The 15,309-nt window shown below is 37.4% G+C and overlaps 1 protein-coding gene across 33 annotated transcripts in view; it reads right to left on the bottom strand.

The window, feature by feature from the left end:
- Nucleotides 1–2,478: 2,478 nt before the first annotated feature.
- LOC110482163 (dystonin) overlaps nt 2,479–15,309 on the bottom strand; it is a 283,630-nt gene continuing 270,799 nt past the window's right edge. For 19 of the 33 annotated variants that reach the window (XM_085574702.1, XM_085574681.1, XM_085574699.1 and 16 more), the window contains 9 exons: nt 14,849–15,003; nt 14,614–14,688; nt 13,768–13,785; nt 10,682–10,799; nt 9,195–9,263; nt 8,248–8,447; nt 7,696–7,806; nt 4,878–5,001; nt 2,479–3,711 (listed from right to left, as the gene is read on the bottom strand). In XM_085574702.1, the coding sequence (XP_085430828.1) occupies nt 3,446–3,711; nt 4,878–5,001; nt 7,696–7,806; nt 8,248–8,447; nt 9,195–9,263; nt 10,682–10,799; nt 13,768–13,785; nt 14,614–14,688; nt 14,849–15,003 (1,136 nt within the window). In that variant the 3' untranslated portion in view covers nt 2,479–3,445. The remainder of the gene's footprint in view (nt 3,712–4,877; nt 5,002–7,695; nt 7,807–8,247; nt 8,448–9,194; nt 9,264–10,681; nt 10,800–13,767; nt 13,786–14,613; nt 14,689–14,848; nt 15,004–15,309) is intronic. The other 14 variants (XM_085574701.1, XM_085574705.1, XM_021551192.4 and 11 more) reach the window with 8 other exon arrangements.

Consider the following 15,309-nt stretch of genomic DNA (forward strand, 5'->3'; position numbering starts at 1 on the left):
TAAATACCTCTTCCCCAGGGTGAGCTCAGGTGCCACCGAGCAGCCTGACAATGGGAAACACCTGGAAGCAGTTAGGGCAGCTCGTGTGCAGCAAATGAGGCAATGCTCATTTTCCATCCCTGTGGTTATTCCCAGAACATTAAGAGCAAGTGCTCAGCAATGTGTCTGCTTGCCACATCCTCGGAGGAACACACCTAATGCTAGAACTTCTGTCTCATGTGCAAGCTGTGGGGTGCTGCTAGCCCTGTCAGAGCTGTGGCAACCATTGATCCAAACCCTACTGCTCACTATGGTATGGCACAGCTGCTTGCATCAGTTTATTTCTATGAAATGCATTAGTTTTTAAATTAAGATTAAATATAACCTCATTCATATGCTTTTGTAAAGAAATGTGCTGAAGGCAAAGCCTGAATTACTGTCATTGATTGCATTAGCATGTAAGAAGCTCACAATATGCCTTAACTGGAGCTGAGGATGCCTAGGCCAGGAGGTATCACCAGATCACTACAGCTTTCATCTGCAGACTGCAGAAAATTTGTGGAAACTTTCCCATTTTGAAGGTAGCCAAACAGAAAGGCAGAACCCTGAAAATGAAAAAGTAAAGGAGCCTAGGACTGAGCCAGCTTTCCCAAGTGCTAAATATACATAATTCACTTAACAATATGGTTCCCACGTCCACAGGCTGAGGCTGTTCCAACCCTTCTTCCCAGCCCATCACCTCTGCTCCTTCATTGTGCAGGACAATCACAGAAGAAACAGATATAAGAGTCTAGGCCACACTAAGTTGCAATTGAATCATGGTCACCTAGCAGGGTGATGAATTTATGATCAACTCCTGTTGTTAAAAGGCAGGTAATAAAAGGGTGAAAAATGCATCTCCAATGATGAGGTTACATAAAATCTAATGCAAATGAATAAAGTGGGGATGTACTTGTAAGGCTGATCCTTCATCTCCCATTTTTGCTGGTACCAAAGAAGAAATGCTTTTCAATTACAGAAAGAAGGATATTGAATACCCCTAATTTCTTTACAAAAATAGTTCACTAAAACTGAACTACCTATCACGTATCCACATGTTCACAATATGCCTTTTCTATGAAATTCTGTAAATTCTTCCTTGGGTCATAGAAGTACAGAGCATCCATTATTTGTTTTCAGACTTTTGTCAGTATGAACTTTATATCACAGGCAACAGAATTTCGAAAAGTCTATTAGTATCAAGCTAAAGCAGTCAATTTTTGAAGAAATTAATTAAGGTATAACATCTGGAGGCAGTTTTAAGTTTTTAACTGAATATCCAGTCCTATTTAATTTACTATTAATTTAGTTTCCAACACTGGATGATTCTCTCCAGCCAATAAATGAACTTTCCCACTTTATCAGTCCCATCCTCCCCAATTTTGGAATCACTAGCAAGTCACTACTAAATCTACTTTGTCCTTGGGTGTCAGCTGGCATTGGACTTCCCAGAGGCTGGTCATCCCTCTAATATTTCTATAAAGCTACAATGTAGTCACAGAAAAATTCCATAAAGTTACATAATTAATGGAGCATTAAAAATACATTTAAGCTAAGACTGCAATATAAAAGGTGCTTTTAGTAGGTGCCAACACTACCTCCTGTGCAGGCAGGTTGCTCTTGGGATACAAGGTACTGATCTATGTATGTACCCTTGCAAAGGAGTTATATTTGTCCTCCCTACATCCTTGAACATCAGTTTTGCGGTTAAAAAAATGCACCAAGAATATCCCACTGGGCACCACCACCTCTTTCAGTCAAGTTATCCATGCAAGTGCCTAAATTCTATCCTTTTCCCTTCTCTTGCTTACAAGCAGAGATATTTCAGCTATCATCTGTAAATACTGAAAACTATCCAAGGGTGTTGGGGGTTTCAAAAAGCACCAAAGTCATTCTGATCTATTTTAATGTTCTAGGAAAGCAATCATTGGATGAATAGAAGCAACAGGAGAGGTGAAAAATTGAAAAATAAAATAGTGCAGCAGAGACTGATGCTTCAGTAGTCAGTAAACATTGTGCTGATTCCCAAGCCAGACCGGTTGATCATGGCTTTCTACAAATCTTTGTACAACTCTGTGTTGAAAGAAATCCTGATACAAATGGATTTTGACTGATTCAATTGTCTTTTGAGTATTATTTTATTTACTGGCCAAATCCCACCCAAGTCTTTCTGATATTACCAAAGGGCATTCAAAAGTTCTAGGGATTCTGTCACTACTTACCACAGCATCTATCCAACCATGCTACAGCACTCCTATTTGAAGCTGCACCTTTTTTCCAGTTAAAATGAGCTATTAGCTATCCTTTCAATGAATCCATGCATGGCTAGAATGTTTCACTGACTAGTAGAGCAAGTGAATTACTCTATACCTTTTATACATGGTATATAAATGACAGAGTTTAATATGGAGAAAATAATTGTCGACACAAAATAATTAGATATAATTTCATATGCTCTGATATGTGCAATTTAGTGTTTTATTAAACAAATACAGTAGCTAACCAAAATCAGCTGATAATGGGAAATAACATTAAAGTCTGTGTTCCTATGGTAATTATTGGTCATCTGAAATGGCATATGCTCTAAAACATAACACAGAAAATTACCTTCCTGTGAAATAAGAAATACAATAGAAATAAAGTTAAGGGACATGTTTATTTCTGAGCTTTCTGCAAGCAAAATTGCTTTGATACAAAATGAGTTCAATGATACAGTGCTACCATCCACTCAAGCAAAAGAAAACCTCACATTTACATGAATGCACTTTATATTGATATTCTTACAGAATAATAGTTCAGATATCCAGAATGTGTCTGGCCTCATTGAAAGCAATGGCACAGAAATGCTGCAAGGTATTGGAGTATCATATTATTGGCAAGTGCTTAATTAACTCTGTGAGTTCTCTGACAGATGCTGTATAAATAAGGGTACTGTGAATGTGTGTCTGTATTCCTTAGTAGTTTTGACATACATTGTTTAGTGTTTGTTTAGTTAGCTCAAAATGTGTAATTGTGTCTTTTGGCTTTCAGTATTCTCTTTTTCTTTTTTAAAGAAAAATCATGAGGTATCCTTTACTGTTAACTAATGACATAGTGATAGGCCTTTTTTATTGAGGTTGCAGACTTACTGTACATTCAGTACACTGTACATTCGGCAATTATTTTTAGTGTACTTTCTACATGTTACTGTGTACAACTGTTAGTTTACATTAGAACTCTTCCCCTTCTCACAGGATATGGCAAAACAAAAAAGAATCGACAAAAATTATACACATAAAATAAGAAGACAAATACACAAATAAGGCCATCTGCAGAATTAAAAATCCACCTCTTGCGATATTTCACAGTAATTTCTACATAATATTTTACATCTTATGAACTTAAATATTTAATGCAAAAGGAAAAGACCTTTATGGAGCCAATCATATTATCTCTTCAAGGACTTGTCCGATTTGCTGGCTAGTGGCCTTCTCTGGGGGGTTGGAATTTTAGAAGGCTTGGCGGATCCTGGCCGAGAACCTGCTCGGGGTGTCGGCCTGCTTGTAGCAGGAACAGTCTCTGACATATCTGAGCACACAGACTGGATTTCCGAAATGTCAAAGTCAGACGCGTCACTGCCGCGGCGGCTGCTCGACCTGCTGCCAGCCTTGCTTCCTGCTCGGCTACCAGGTCTGCTTGGAGTTCTTCTGGTGTCTAGAAAGAGAGAAGATAACCACCAGGATTGAAGGTAAGGACGGAAAACCTGTGCAGGTCTTTCCTAGGTCTTTGGCAGCCCCAAAGATTCCTCATTCCACAAACTAAACTTTAGATGTCTACCAGGCAAGCTAAATGATGCTGTGTCTCGCACTAAAGAAAAGGAAATGCAAGATCAAATGCTGACACCTAGTTAATTAATCACTAGCACATCTTATTAAAAATGCATTACCCTGGCAGCTTTTCTTGACTTCCTAGACATGCATTGTACATTCAACTCAACAGCCAGAGCCTTTATTTCCCTTGCCATTTTCTCAGCTATTAATTGAAAAAAAAAAATAAATTCTCTGGTCTCTTCATGCATTCATGATTTCTAAGTATAGGTATCTTGGAGATGCAAATGAACATCCCAATATTTAAATGTGTACCCCTCTTCTTAAAAAAAAATTAAAATCCATACAGATGAAAGCTGCAACTAAACAAGGGAGAAGTAGACATCCTGCCCAACAAAGGGCTGAGAAGATGAGCTCTCAGCAAGCCTGCTAAGTAAAAGCCTGCCCAGACATTGTGCCATGAAGAAAAAACCACAAGGAATCTTAAACAGAAAATAATTAATGTGTTTTTTCATAATTTTTCAATTACTTATTAAGTATTTTTGATCTTCACAAATCTGGTTCCTGGTATGTATGAAGAACACTGTGTTGAAAAACACAGCTTCACTGCTTTCTATTTTTGTATACTTCTTTAAAATCTCTGTGGGATATTCCATTAATAAGGTAATCTACAGCTGCTCCCTGCAGTTCTTCCAAAATGGACAGGTCATGACTCAGTGACCCCTTTGCTCCATCACAGTTGAGAATAACTTGAATACTGTAAAGAACTGGATCCTTTGAGTAAATGCTTCTTCCCTAGTTCCTTGGGCAGATATTTTGGAGGTACCATTGTCAAGAAGATTGCAGCTATGAATTCACACATCCAGAGCTGAACATGTGAATGGAGGGCCTGATTATGTGCACTCTCAGCAGCTATGTGGGCAGAATGGGCAGAATGACTTTTACTCCTTCCCACTCTTCTGACATCTCTCCCTTGAACTGTAATGTGTCCTTAAGTATTCAGGTGGAAAACAAAGCAAGTGGTAGATTAATCTCTGAAGTCAAGACACTCACCTGCAAACTGAGCTCTGACTCTGGTAGCTGCCGTTGACAGGATGCCACTGTCTTCTCCTGAGTGGAAACCCTTCCCTGATAGATACCCTGGCAGTCTGAGTTTACTTCCTTGAATTGGTGTTCCCTATGCAAACCAAAAGACAACAAAAAAAAAAAAAGCTTTTTTAACTGAAGATAAGGATTAGTATTAGAGGCTACATAGCTTAGAATGTGATCATCATAACATTCACTGTGAATCTGAAACTGGTTTAAGCCACTTTGGGCATAATTCATAATGTGAAGTTTAGAATGTTCCTTTAGCAGTTTGCATTTGAAGCAGTCCAAATGTAAAACAACAACAAAAAAATAATTTTAACAGTCTGCTTAACATTTTAGCATCTTTGTGTGTATTTCAACACATATGAAGAAAGAAAAAAACTACCTTCTTAAAATTAGTCAAGCAGGTAAGATTAGTTGATGGTACATATTGAGATTTTGTGTCTGCATAACTTGACTTTCCACCATTCTAGCTGTAGTTATAGGTGATGAAAATATTATTAAAACTGAAACAGAGCTACCAAATTTCAGAAACCATTTGCTAGGAGGAAAGAAACCCAAGCCAAACAAGAAAAACACAAAAAAGGCCACAGAACTAATTGTAAAAGTTCCAGTTGTCAATATAGTGCCTTTCCGTGTCTCTACTACCCAATCTTACCCTGCGCTTTCCTAGTTCTGAAATGAGTCTTGATTTCCAATCTGCCCAAAATCAGAAAATTTCTTTCACAGCCACAAAAGCTGAAGCATCAGCTCTCCAAATGACCATCACTCACTAAATAAGAGATATATGCAAATAAAAGGAAAACTACAGTATTCAGTAATTTAATAACAAAAATATACTATATAAATATTCAAAAAAAGAAAAAACAGTGCAGTGATGAATGCAGTTTTTGGAGTGGCCTGGATTCCAGGACCCTGCATTCTGTGCCTTTAATCCCCATACAATTCTAGGTAGAATTAGGTACTGAAAACCAAGATCCAGAGAAGTGCGTTGGAAGCTGCCTTGAGTTAAGAACAGAGCAGAGGCTGGCAGGAGCTTGCCTGGCAGCTGCCAGTTCAGACCACTTCTGGCACTTCTGAACAAAAGAGTGCTGTGATGCTACACAGCAATCTGCTGGCTCTGACAGGGCAGGTCACAATATTAAACTCTCATTAAAGCCAAGTACAGTGCTTGACATACAGCTAGCCCCTGGGAATCTGCTATACAGACACTGCTTGGCAGGGTGAGGAGAAAGGGAACACTGTTACCTCCATTGAAGCTGCTGCACTCTGGCAAGGCACTGGGAGAGAACAATCAGTGTGAAAAATAAAACAAGCCTGTTTCAGTCTTGCCCCAAGCTCAAATGCAGTTTACATATAAAATGAATACCTGCTCTCTTGGGCAGTAAATGCTGCAGAATGCCTTAGAAATTCACTGAACCTACCCCACCCTAACCATTCTGTTTATAATCTTAAACCACACTGGTTCACATAAAAGAAACTCACTGAAACTACTGGTAGTTGGAAGAGCAGATAAGAAATACAGTGCCCCCATATGAAATCAGGCCAGCTGCTTTCCTGTCATTGTATTTCAATGAAAACAACACCTTTCCATGTCTATAAACCCTTTAATGCACCATCAATTAATCTTTCACTGCAGTCACCAGCTAAGAGTTGAAAGACAATACAGGAATATGTTAGAAACTGACAACTGACTAAGCTGTGTGCTGTTAATCAGTCTAAGCCACAGCCCCGTGTGCTTGCAGTGCTGTACCCACAGACACACCTGCACTGTGCACAACAACATGCACAGGAGGGAGGAAAGAAAAAGTTTGTTGTGCATCTTTGAGCTAAGCCATGCTGAGGTTATGGAAACTTCGCACCAGAAGGTGTCAAATGAACAGCAATAGGCATCAAAGTGCAGATATGTGAACAGAAGATACAAGAGGGGGTGGTAGCACAAGTTTCTCTCCAAGCTCTCCATCCAACCCAGGGCAAGAGTACTCCCACAAATGACACACCAGTGTGCAGCCTGATCCACCTGCAATCTTTTCACTGACTGTAATGACATTAGAGCAAATACTTTGGGTTCAAGGCCCTTTATATTTTGTTCATACAGCCTAATTGCCAGCATAATCCTAATTGCTGTACTAGCAATTTCCATGTAAGCCATGTTTTTCTGTTATGTCATCTAATAGCTATCCTATTAGAGTAATGAATGGTCACTACCCCCCTAACAAAACTTTCAGTTGCTGTAAAGATTTATGTATCACAGCCAGACTTTTTTGCCATGTTCTTCACTGTGATTGGGTATTTCTTTATTTAGTGGTTTTGCACTAGAGATCATGATTTATTAATCTCATGTATGCAGTTCAGAAACATTGTAGTACTTAATGAATCCAAAGTAAACAATTTTAGGAAAGAAACCTGCAAAGTATATTGAATATTTTGTTTTTCTTTAAAAAAAGTACTCTTCCACATTTACTTAACCATTTCATTCCATACTTTTATGATTTATTAAGCATTTGAGCTTTAAACTTAGTTCATTGAGGCTGTATTTTCCTAAAAATTAAAAAAAACCCACAAAAAATAGAACAAAATAGAACAATAGAACAAAAACAAAACAAAGCAAACTTGTAGGGAAAAAATTAAGAAATACTTTGACAAAGGTCTAAAATAAAGACAATGCATTAATATACACAGGATGTTGCAGCTCAGAAGCACTGAAACTCTAGTGGCTGTTAGTGAAGTGACAGTTTTAGTGAAGGAAGTCATTAGACTAGAATTTCTGTCCTTACTGTACCTCTGCAGATGACCCTTGATAGTCTGAGGATTCTGGTGGCTTAGAAGGAGTTGATGTTTTGCTGTTTGTCAACCATGGTTTACCATAGTTGCGTGTTAAATGATGTGGTGTCTGTATGAAACAATGGTAAATCAAAATATGAAGGACAGTAGAGGAAAACTACATAATGGAGAAGGATACCCGGACTTTCAAAATCTCAGTAGATATAAAATCTAAGCAGAAAAAGTTAATGACAAATGTTCTAAAAGAAGAGATGACAGTTTATTTTTCAAGTGAAACGGAGAGGTTTGTGGATCTTTCAGAGCAGTTCCCAAACTTCCAGTTAGTTCATGTGGCACCTTAAGGGTAGAAATTCTTCTACTGCCATGTTGCAAACAAACAGTAGTGAAAACATATTGAAAACACTTTTCAGATCCACACCAGACTATTAAATAAAATTGAGGCACTTTTCCTCCATCAACTAGAGTAAGCACAATATTAGTGGCGCAAGGAAAAACCCAAAAATTCAATCTATATCCCATTGTTAACCAGTGCAGGTAAGTTTCTCCTTACCTTCGGTGTACTTGTAGTAACAGCCTGTGGGGCAGCTGCCTGGCCAGCTTGACTTGACAGAGAAGTAGATCTGTTGGGAGAAGCACCTCTTGAAGAGGGTCGTGATCTACGGCCCCTTGGTCGGAAAGCTGCCATGCTCTGACTGGCACCATCTGCCAAAATGAATTTTTCACGCAGCTCCACGTTTGTCCTCCCTTTAGCTGCAAAGAGAGGTGTTCATTGATGCAGATATGAAAGCTGTCACAAGGCTGTTTATTGCCATTTTTGCCATGCCAACTCCAACACATTTTAACAATAAATAAAATGCATTACTGTGTAATGCTTTTATTTTAGACACAGAAGAGTTATGTGCGGGACTCACTTATTCTAATACTTTATGCCAGCAGGAATGAACCACTGTCAAAGGAAGTCAGCGTGATAATGGAATGCTCAACGTGCTAAATCACTGTTAATCAATCAACTATTAATACATAGACACAACCTGATGGGTAGTTTTACTAACTCTACAGCTATTCATAATAAATAATACTTGCTTGGATGTTCTAGAAGAAATTACAGGAAAGTAGCAAATATATTTATTCAAAACTATGAAGTTATGTAGTTTGGCAACATGCAATGATGAACATAAAACCCAAACTATTATGAGGTAATTGGTGGCTAAGCACTCACACACACATACAAACACACATACAAGAGAATGTTCTGCATGAACAAATGCAAGACATGTTAGCAATTAACTGTGTCAGTGTGAATGGCAATTGTTTTTGAAACACTCTTCAAGCGTGTCAAAAAAATTAGCTTGCAAAGCACCAGCCCATGTAGGAACATGTTAAGCTAAATATGATGGGTGAAGCATATAGCTAAAAGTATACAGATATTAAAAAAGCAGGAAGGAAATTAAGAAAGAGAAGAAGAGGAGAAGGAGACAAAGAGAGGGGTTTGCCAACCTATAGTAGGCTGAGTGGTAATTGAAGAGTTTGATTCCGAACGTAACATTTTACTTCCGTGATGATGAACTAGAAAAAATGACACAGGACATGGGTCACATTAAAGAAAATCGTTAGCAGGAGAAGAAATCAAGTACAGCAGCTGCATATGCAAGAGACTTGGAGCACCAGGCCAAAAGACAGGACTTGAGCAAAAGCTGTCCCTAAGTGTTCTGGGGTGAGTTCTCAAAGGTCCTCTAGGCAAAAAGGAAATGGTGTTTGGACAGACTCAGCTACAGTCCCAAGTATACTTGTGTAGCAGCGGTATTTATCTGCTGACATAAAGAAGTAATACAAGCTAAAGAGATTTTATATGACTAGGTGCAGTACTTTTAAAACTGTTTATGACAACAGTTCTTTGCAATATGATTCATCTGAATTCACGAGGAGCACTTGGTGGAAATGCAAATTTCCAAGGAGAAGTGGTTTAGGAAAAGTTTGAACCTGCATCACTGATTTCAACCAGGCAAGGATTAGGTAGCAATGCACAACATCCAGTGATGTTGATTTTACAGAGTATTCTTACAGGTATTCTTCAGATCCACTGTGTTGACATCTGCTCACATATAACGAAGAAAAAGAGTCCTCCTTTTATTCCTTTCTATTTCTGTTCATCAAAAGTGCAGAGTAGTAGAAAATAAAACATGCCTCAGAAAATCGGGCTTCATTGAAACGTTAACTTGGTTAGTTCTGTTGTACCCCAAACATTTTTCTCAGGCCTATCGACAGGTAGACTGTTACAATTCATTCCTAATTTGACAATGAAAGATATAATACTTAATAAATATCCAATAATTTATTGGAATTCCTTATTACAGTCCTCAGGATTGTGTACTGAGAAAACAGCTCATCTGACGCAATGCCCTGGAGGGCTCTGTGATAGAACACTCCCTGCTCCTGCAGAGCACAATGTCCTTCGGACCAGAGCATTTTCCACTAGCTTTGTACAAGGCTCAGGGCTCTACGAAGTGCTTCTGAGGAAGATGCCAAGGAAAAGACAAGGTTACAAAGGTAGAGACTGAAAGACTGGGAAGAGTGACTGGCCAGAGGTTTTTGTGGTGGTGGTGTTACTCATCAATTCAATTGCCTTATTTTGACTTATTGTGTTGCTGAGAAGGTTTTATTGGACATTTCTGTGTGCTATTTCTGCCAAGTCATACAAGCCACTTACATACCATAAAGTCTGTTTGGGCTAAGTTCAGTTCTTACTTACACCACTATAACACTGAAGGAACTGTGCAGAAGACATCACAGTTTTTCCAGACATACATCAGTGCAACTGAAAAGGATCTCAACCATGTGATTTAAAGTTCACAAAAATGTGACATTTAGTGAGATGATGTTTACAACAACTGGCATTTTATACAAGTCCATCTTCATCCTGAGACAATGAATGGTGACTGCATCCAAATAATATGCTGCAAGTTTTTAACAGCTTTGTTACATACCACGGCAAGGATCATTTTTCACTAAGAACTCATCAAGTGCCATCCAGCCACCTCCAACACGGACCATGACCGTACTTCTTAGGATACGAACAAGACGCAATTGTTGAGAGTCACCAAACTGCAATAAAAATCAAATGACAGTCTGAGCTTTTCAGGCATTCAGATGCAGTTCAACACTGATAGGTTAAAAAAATCAAACATTTAAAAAAGTTTATTTTGATATTTAATAATTAGTAAAGGCTAAAAAAAAATCAATTTGTTTATGCAGATTATTAAAGCTGTTAAGATTTCAAATCAGATGGCACTGCATTAATCAAAAGAAGATGGCAGGATGATAACAAAGAAACTCAGGTTTAATTTTATGTTTGGTTCTCAAATGTCTGAGATCATAAAATAAGCAAAATTAGTAATACATTATTTGATTTGTTACAGTCTGCTTTTGTGCAAATTAATGAAGACCTATTTGCATTATTTCACTGGTAAAATCTTAAGCAAACACTCTTCTGCAACAGTCTTGATTTTTAATGTTGTCAGCTGAAAGGAAGGCAGCATCACTTCAAACAATCAGTATATAATCTGGAAATTCAATGTGTTATGAGTGTTGCACTGTTCTATCAATTGATTAATCTATGGGAATATTTTCAGTTATAGCACTACAGTGCTGACACTGCTTACCTATAGCAAGGTGCATGTGAGGAAGGGAACATTAAACAAGCAATGAATGATTAATAACTATAATTATATTTGTCATTCCTCTGACTACACATGAATGTTCTTCATGATTCAGAGATGAGATGAGAGTCTGTTTCATACTAAGTTCTTGTATGAGTCCTTTGGGCTGATAGCCAGGCCTAATGTATGTTTTGCTCTTGAAACCTGTGTAACAAAACCTGTACGCATTACCTTCACTCAAATTCAGATCAGAGAAAGCATTACCAAAATGTTGACCTCACAATCTCAAGAAAACTAACCAGAACATTTCAGTACTTTTAAGCCAGCACTACTGAAATATTTTGATACCAGATCACCAGGCCAAGTGCAGCACACCCTCACACAAACATGCAGAGCACTCACTAAAACCAATGGGAGTTGAGTGCCCCTCTTTTGGACAATCTCTGACCCTTGGAGAAGGCCATAATTCAACAGTACCTACTTGCTCCAGTAAGGGGACTGAACAAACCACACAGCAAATGTGCTCCCTACTTGTTAGATGACTTTAGTTTTTTGTTACTATTCAAGCCAAGAAGAGAGAATAAGTTTAAAGGAATATTACTTTTAGGAACCAAACAAAAGCAAAGCTTGCTTCTTAATTTAATAATAAATTGTATTTGTTATAAGTAAGAACATTCACATGAGCATTATTTCTGAGAGTTTTTTAATAATGCATTCAATATGTGCCAAACAAAGAACAATTTTATATATGTAGATCACTGTTTTTTTAAAAAAGGCATCTAAATGAACACTGTTTATTTTCACTGGCTTGTTCCTACCAAATTTTTTTCCAGTGATTCTGAAGATATTGTCTTTCTTCATTTTCTTTATTTTTTTCTCCATCACAGCCTAATTAGTCAGTTAGACCCCATCAGGCAACTACACCAAGGGTCAAATGCAGTGTGCTTTGGAAACTCCCAAGCTAGATGAAGTTAATTCAGAAAGTGGGGCAGGAAATTAACATGGTAATACAATAGTACCTATCACTGCATTTCTTCTTATGGTAATTCAGTTGATTTCCTTCCTAAAATAGCCTGGTACAAGTTTTTTTAAACTGTATTTAACATTATTTCAAATAACCAGAGGTAAAAACAAAGGAGTTTAAGCTACGAAACGGCCTGATCTTGACAATAGCCTGTAGGTGCCGTTCTGCATCATTAAGAGCTTTTCAAGAAATGCTCCATGTTTGCCAGATCTGAGAGTACAGATGATAGATAATGGGATTAACATAATTTCAAACAGTTCTTTCAAAAAGAGACTTGATCTATATGTGGAAAATATTTTAAATTATTGCTTAGATCTGTATTGCTTGAGGCATGTGGCAAGGTTATCCACTGCTCTGTGCTTTCTTCTATACTTCAACAGGCTCTGCTAGTAAACAAGAGTGCACTCACATTTTCAACATCTTGAGATTTAAAATGGCTATTGCTGTTGATGCTAGCATGTCCAGAATGGATTACATCCTTTTTAAAAGCATAAGACTAACAGTATCTGATATCTGGTTTGCATAAGGTGTTTCCATTCTTACTGGGCAGATGTGATTTAGCACCTCAGGAAGCTGTGCATCAGTGTGAAGCGCAGGAGTAAGCGCTGAGCAGCGTCTCCTCCTGAGGGAGGACTCACCAGTGACCCAGCTGACACAAAGTATTCTTAAACACAGCTCCAGCTCATTATAGACTTGCCATAGCTCCTTGAAAATACTTTGGGAGAGGGATTAGTCTACATGGGAACAGTAATTTTATTTTGCCTATTTCCAAAATATGTATTTAAAGATTCACTGTGTTAAGGAAATAAAATAATAACTATCAGCTAGGTTCTTAATCAGTCTGCTTGATCACAGAGACTGTACCTCTTTTTTGCGAAGATGAAAGTATTTTTTGTGCAAATTGTAATAAAAAAGTGATAAGACACTGGGATCTGTTTGCCATGATTAGCCTTTAATCAAATAGCCTAAAAAAGACATTACAGAATTTTGAAGGATTCAACTATAAAACTGATTAGATAATCGTAATCTCTACAATTGCAGTTGAAATGCTCAAGATTTTTCTCTATGGGAATTGCTGCTGACTATTATCTGGTTCCTTTAAAAGTAATCTCCTTAATGAGGAAAATGACCAAAGAAAGCAGGTGAGGGATTGTAGAGGAGTGATCCTGAGACGAGGAATGCTCCATAGCATTTAAATAAATACCACAGCTGACCAGCAATGAATTAGCTGAAAATTAAAGGATGGCAAGAAGGCTGACCATTGCAAGCTTAAATCACTATGCGTTAGGAAAAAAAAAAAAAAAAAAAAAAAAGAATAACAAAAAATAAAAACAAAACAAAAAAAAAACCAAACAAAAAATACTTCATAACACATTCCACTGGTTTATACCTGATTTCCCAGGAAGAACTGATAAGAAATGAAAAATGGAAGAAAGACACGATTAGTTTACAGGAAATTCTCTACATGACCTAGAACACATGCAAACTAACACATTAGACATTCTAAATAAAGTATCTACTGGAGAGATGAGCAGGTAGCTAGCCATCCAGAGACTGAATATTGGAAAATATTCAAGGTCTTTGTTTCCTTCCCATTGCTGTTTCTGTGGTCTTTTAAAATCTGCAAGTGCTTATTAATCTCTCTTAGCCAAATATTTTACCTCAAATTGTTCTGGTTATTGAATCCAGGGGTAGCAGATATTTCTCCACTGTGTGATATTTATTTTTCTGTGATCTAAAATAATTCTGCAGGTATCTAACACTTTGCTTATATTCAGAAGTATGCGTGTTCCAATAAAATGACAAGAGTGTAAAAATGATTGAATACACTTTGGTAAAAGATTTTTGAAGTACAACACAAGAAAATATCAGTCACTGTTTTTATTAAAGTAATAGAAAATCAGCTACAGTTTAAACATTAAGGTATCTAGGCAGAAAGACCAGCTTTTGAGGATATTTTGTATGTATGTATGCATGTGTATGGATGTGTGCCGTTAGCTCTTAAAAATTCCTATGACTGAAAACAGCTTCAGTTGTTAGAGTGAAAATAAACAAGCAGCAGCAATTTTCCATATTTTTAGTCTATATGTTCTAACAAGAAAAAAAGATTTAGACAGTCTTAAAGAAAATGTATAATTGTCATACAAGATTCTTGTGAATTCATATAGGCTAATTCCTTGTGTAAACCATGTCATATGAAGAAAGCTGAAAGAACTGAAGTTCTTAAAAGACTTACCCTGTACTTGTTATCCCCAATCTGTTCCACTTGAAACCGTTTTGCACATTTACATTTTGCTACCTGCCTTGTAACCTGCAAAAAATCACAACAGGATAATTACTTTAAATATCACATTTCCAAAGATTTGTGTACCTAATAAACTTCAAATTAAATAGGAATGAAAATAAAGTGAATTATTACAGAATAGGACTCCAGTAGAACAGAATACAACCTAAGAAAGCAGAGAACGCACCTCATCTTCAATTTTGTCAGCATCTGTGAGAGGCTTGTAGGCATCCTTGTTTGGATGAAGAGCTGCTACAAATTCATAATAGTCAATATATCCATCACCATCTCTATCAAAAATGTCTGCAACAGCACTCATTTCAAGTCGGCTTGTAGGGAACTCTGCAGGACAAAGACAACAACACAATTTTTTCTCACTTTTCAATTCCATTACAATGAGAAGCTTTAACACAAATATTGTATGGTGATTAGGCATTGGTAACAGATGGTGCTTATCAAAAAATGAGGACATTCAAACAAGTGAAGGAATATTTCTGAAAAAAATCCCAATCTGAATCTCCAGTGTTACCCAGATATTGAATAAAAATGAGTATCATAGTGTGGCTTAGAGAGATTAAACTGTAAAATATATGGGGGGGGGGGGTGTGTGTGTGTGTGTGTGCACATTAACATTTTGACCTTCAAAGT

This window comes from Lonchura striata, chromosome 3 (assembly GCF_050655825.1).
Source record: "Lonchura striata isolate lonStrDom1 chromosome 3, ASM5065582v1, whole genome shotgun sequence".
NCBI classification, from domain to species: domain Eukaryota; kingdom Metazoa; phylum Chordata; class Aves; order Passeriformes; family Estrildidae; genus Lonchura; species Lonchura striata.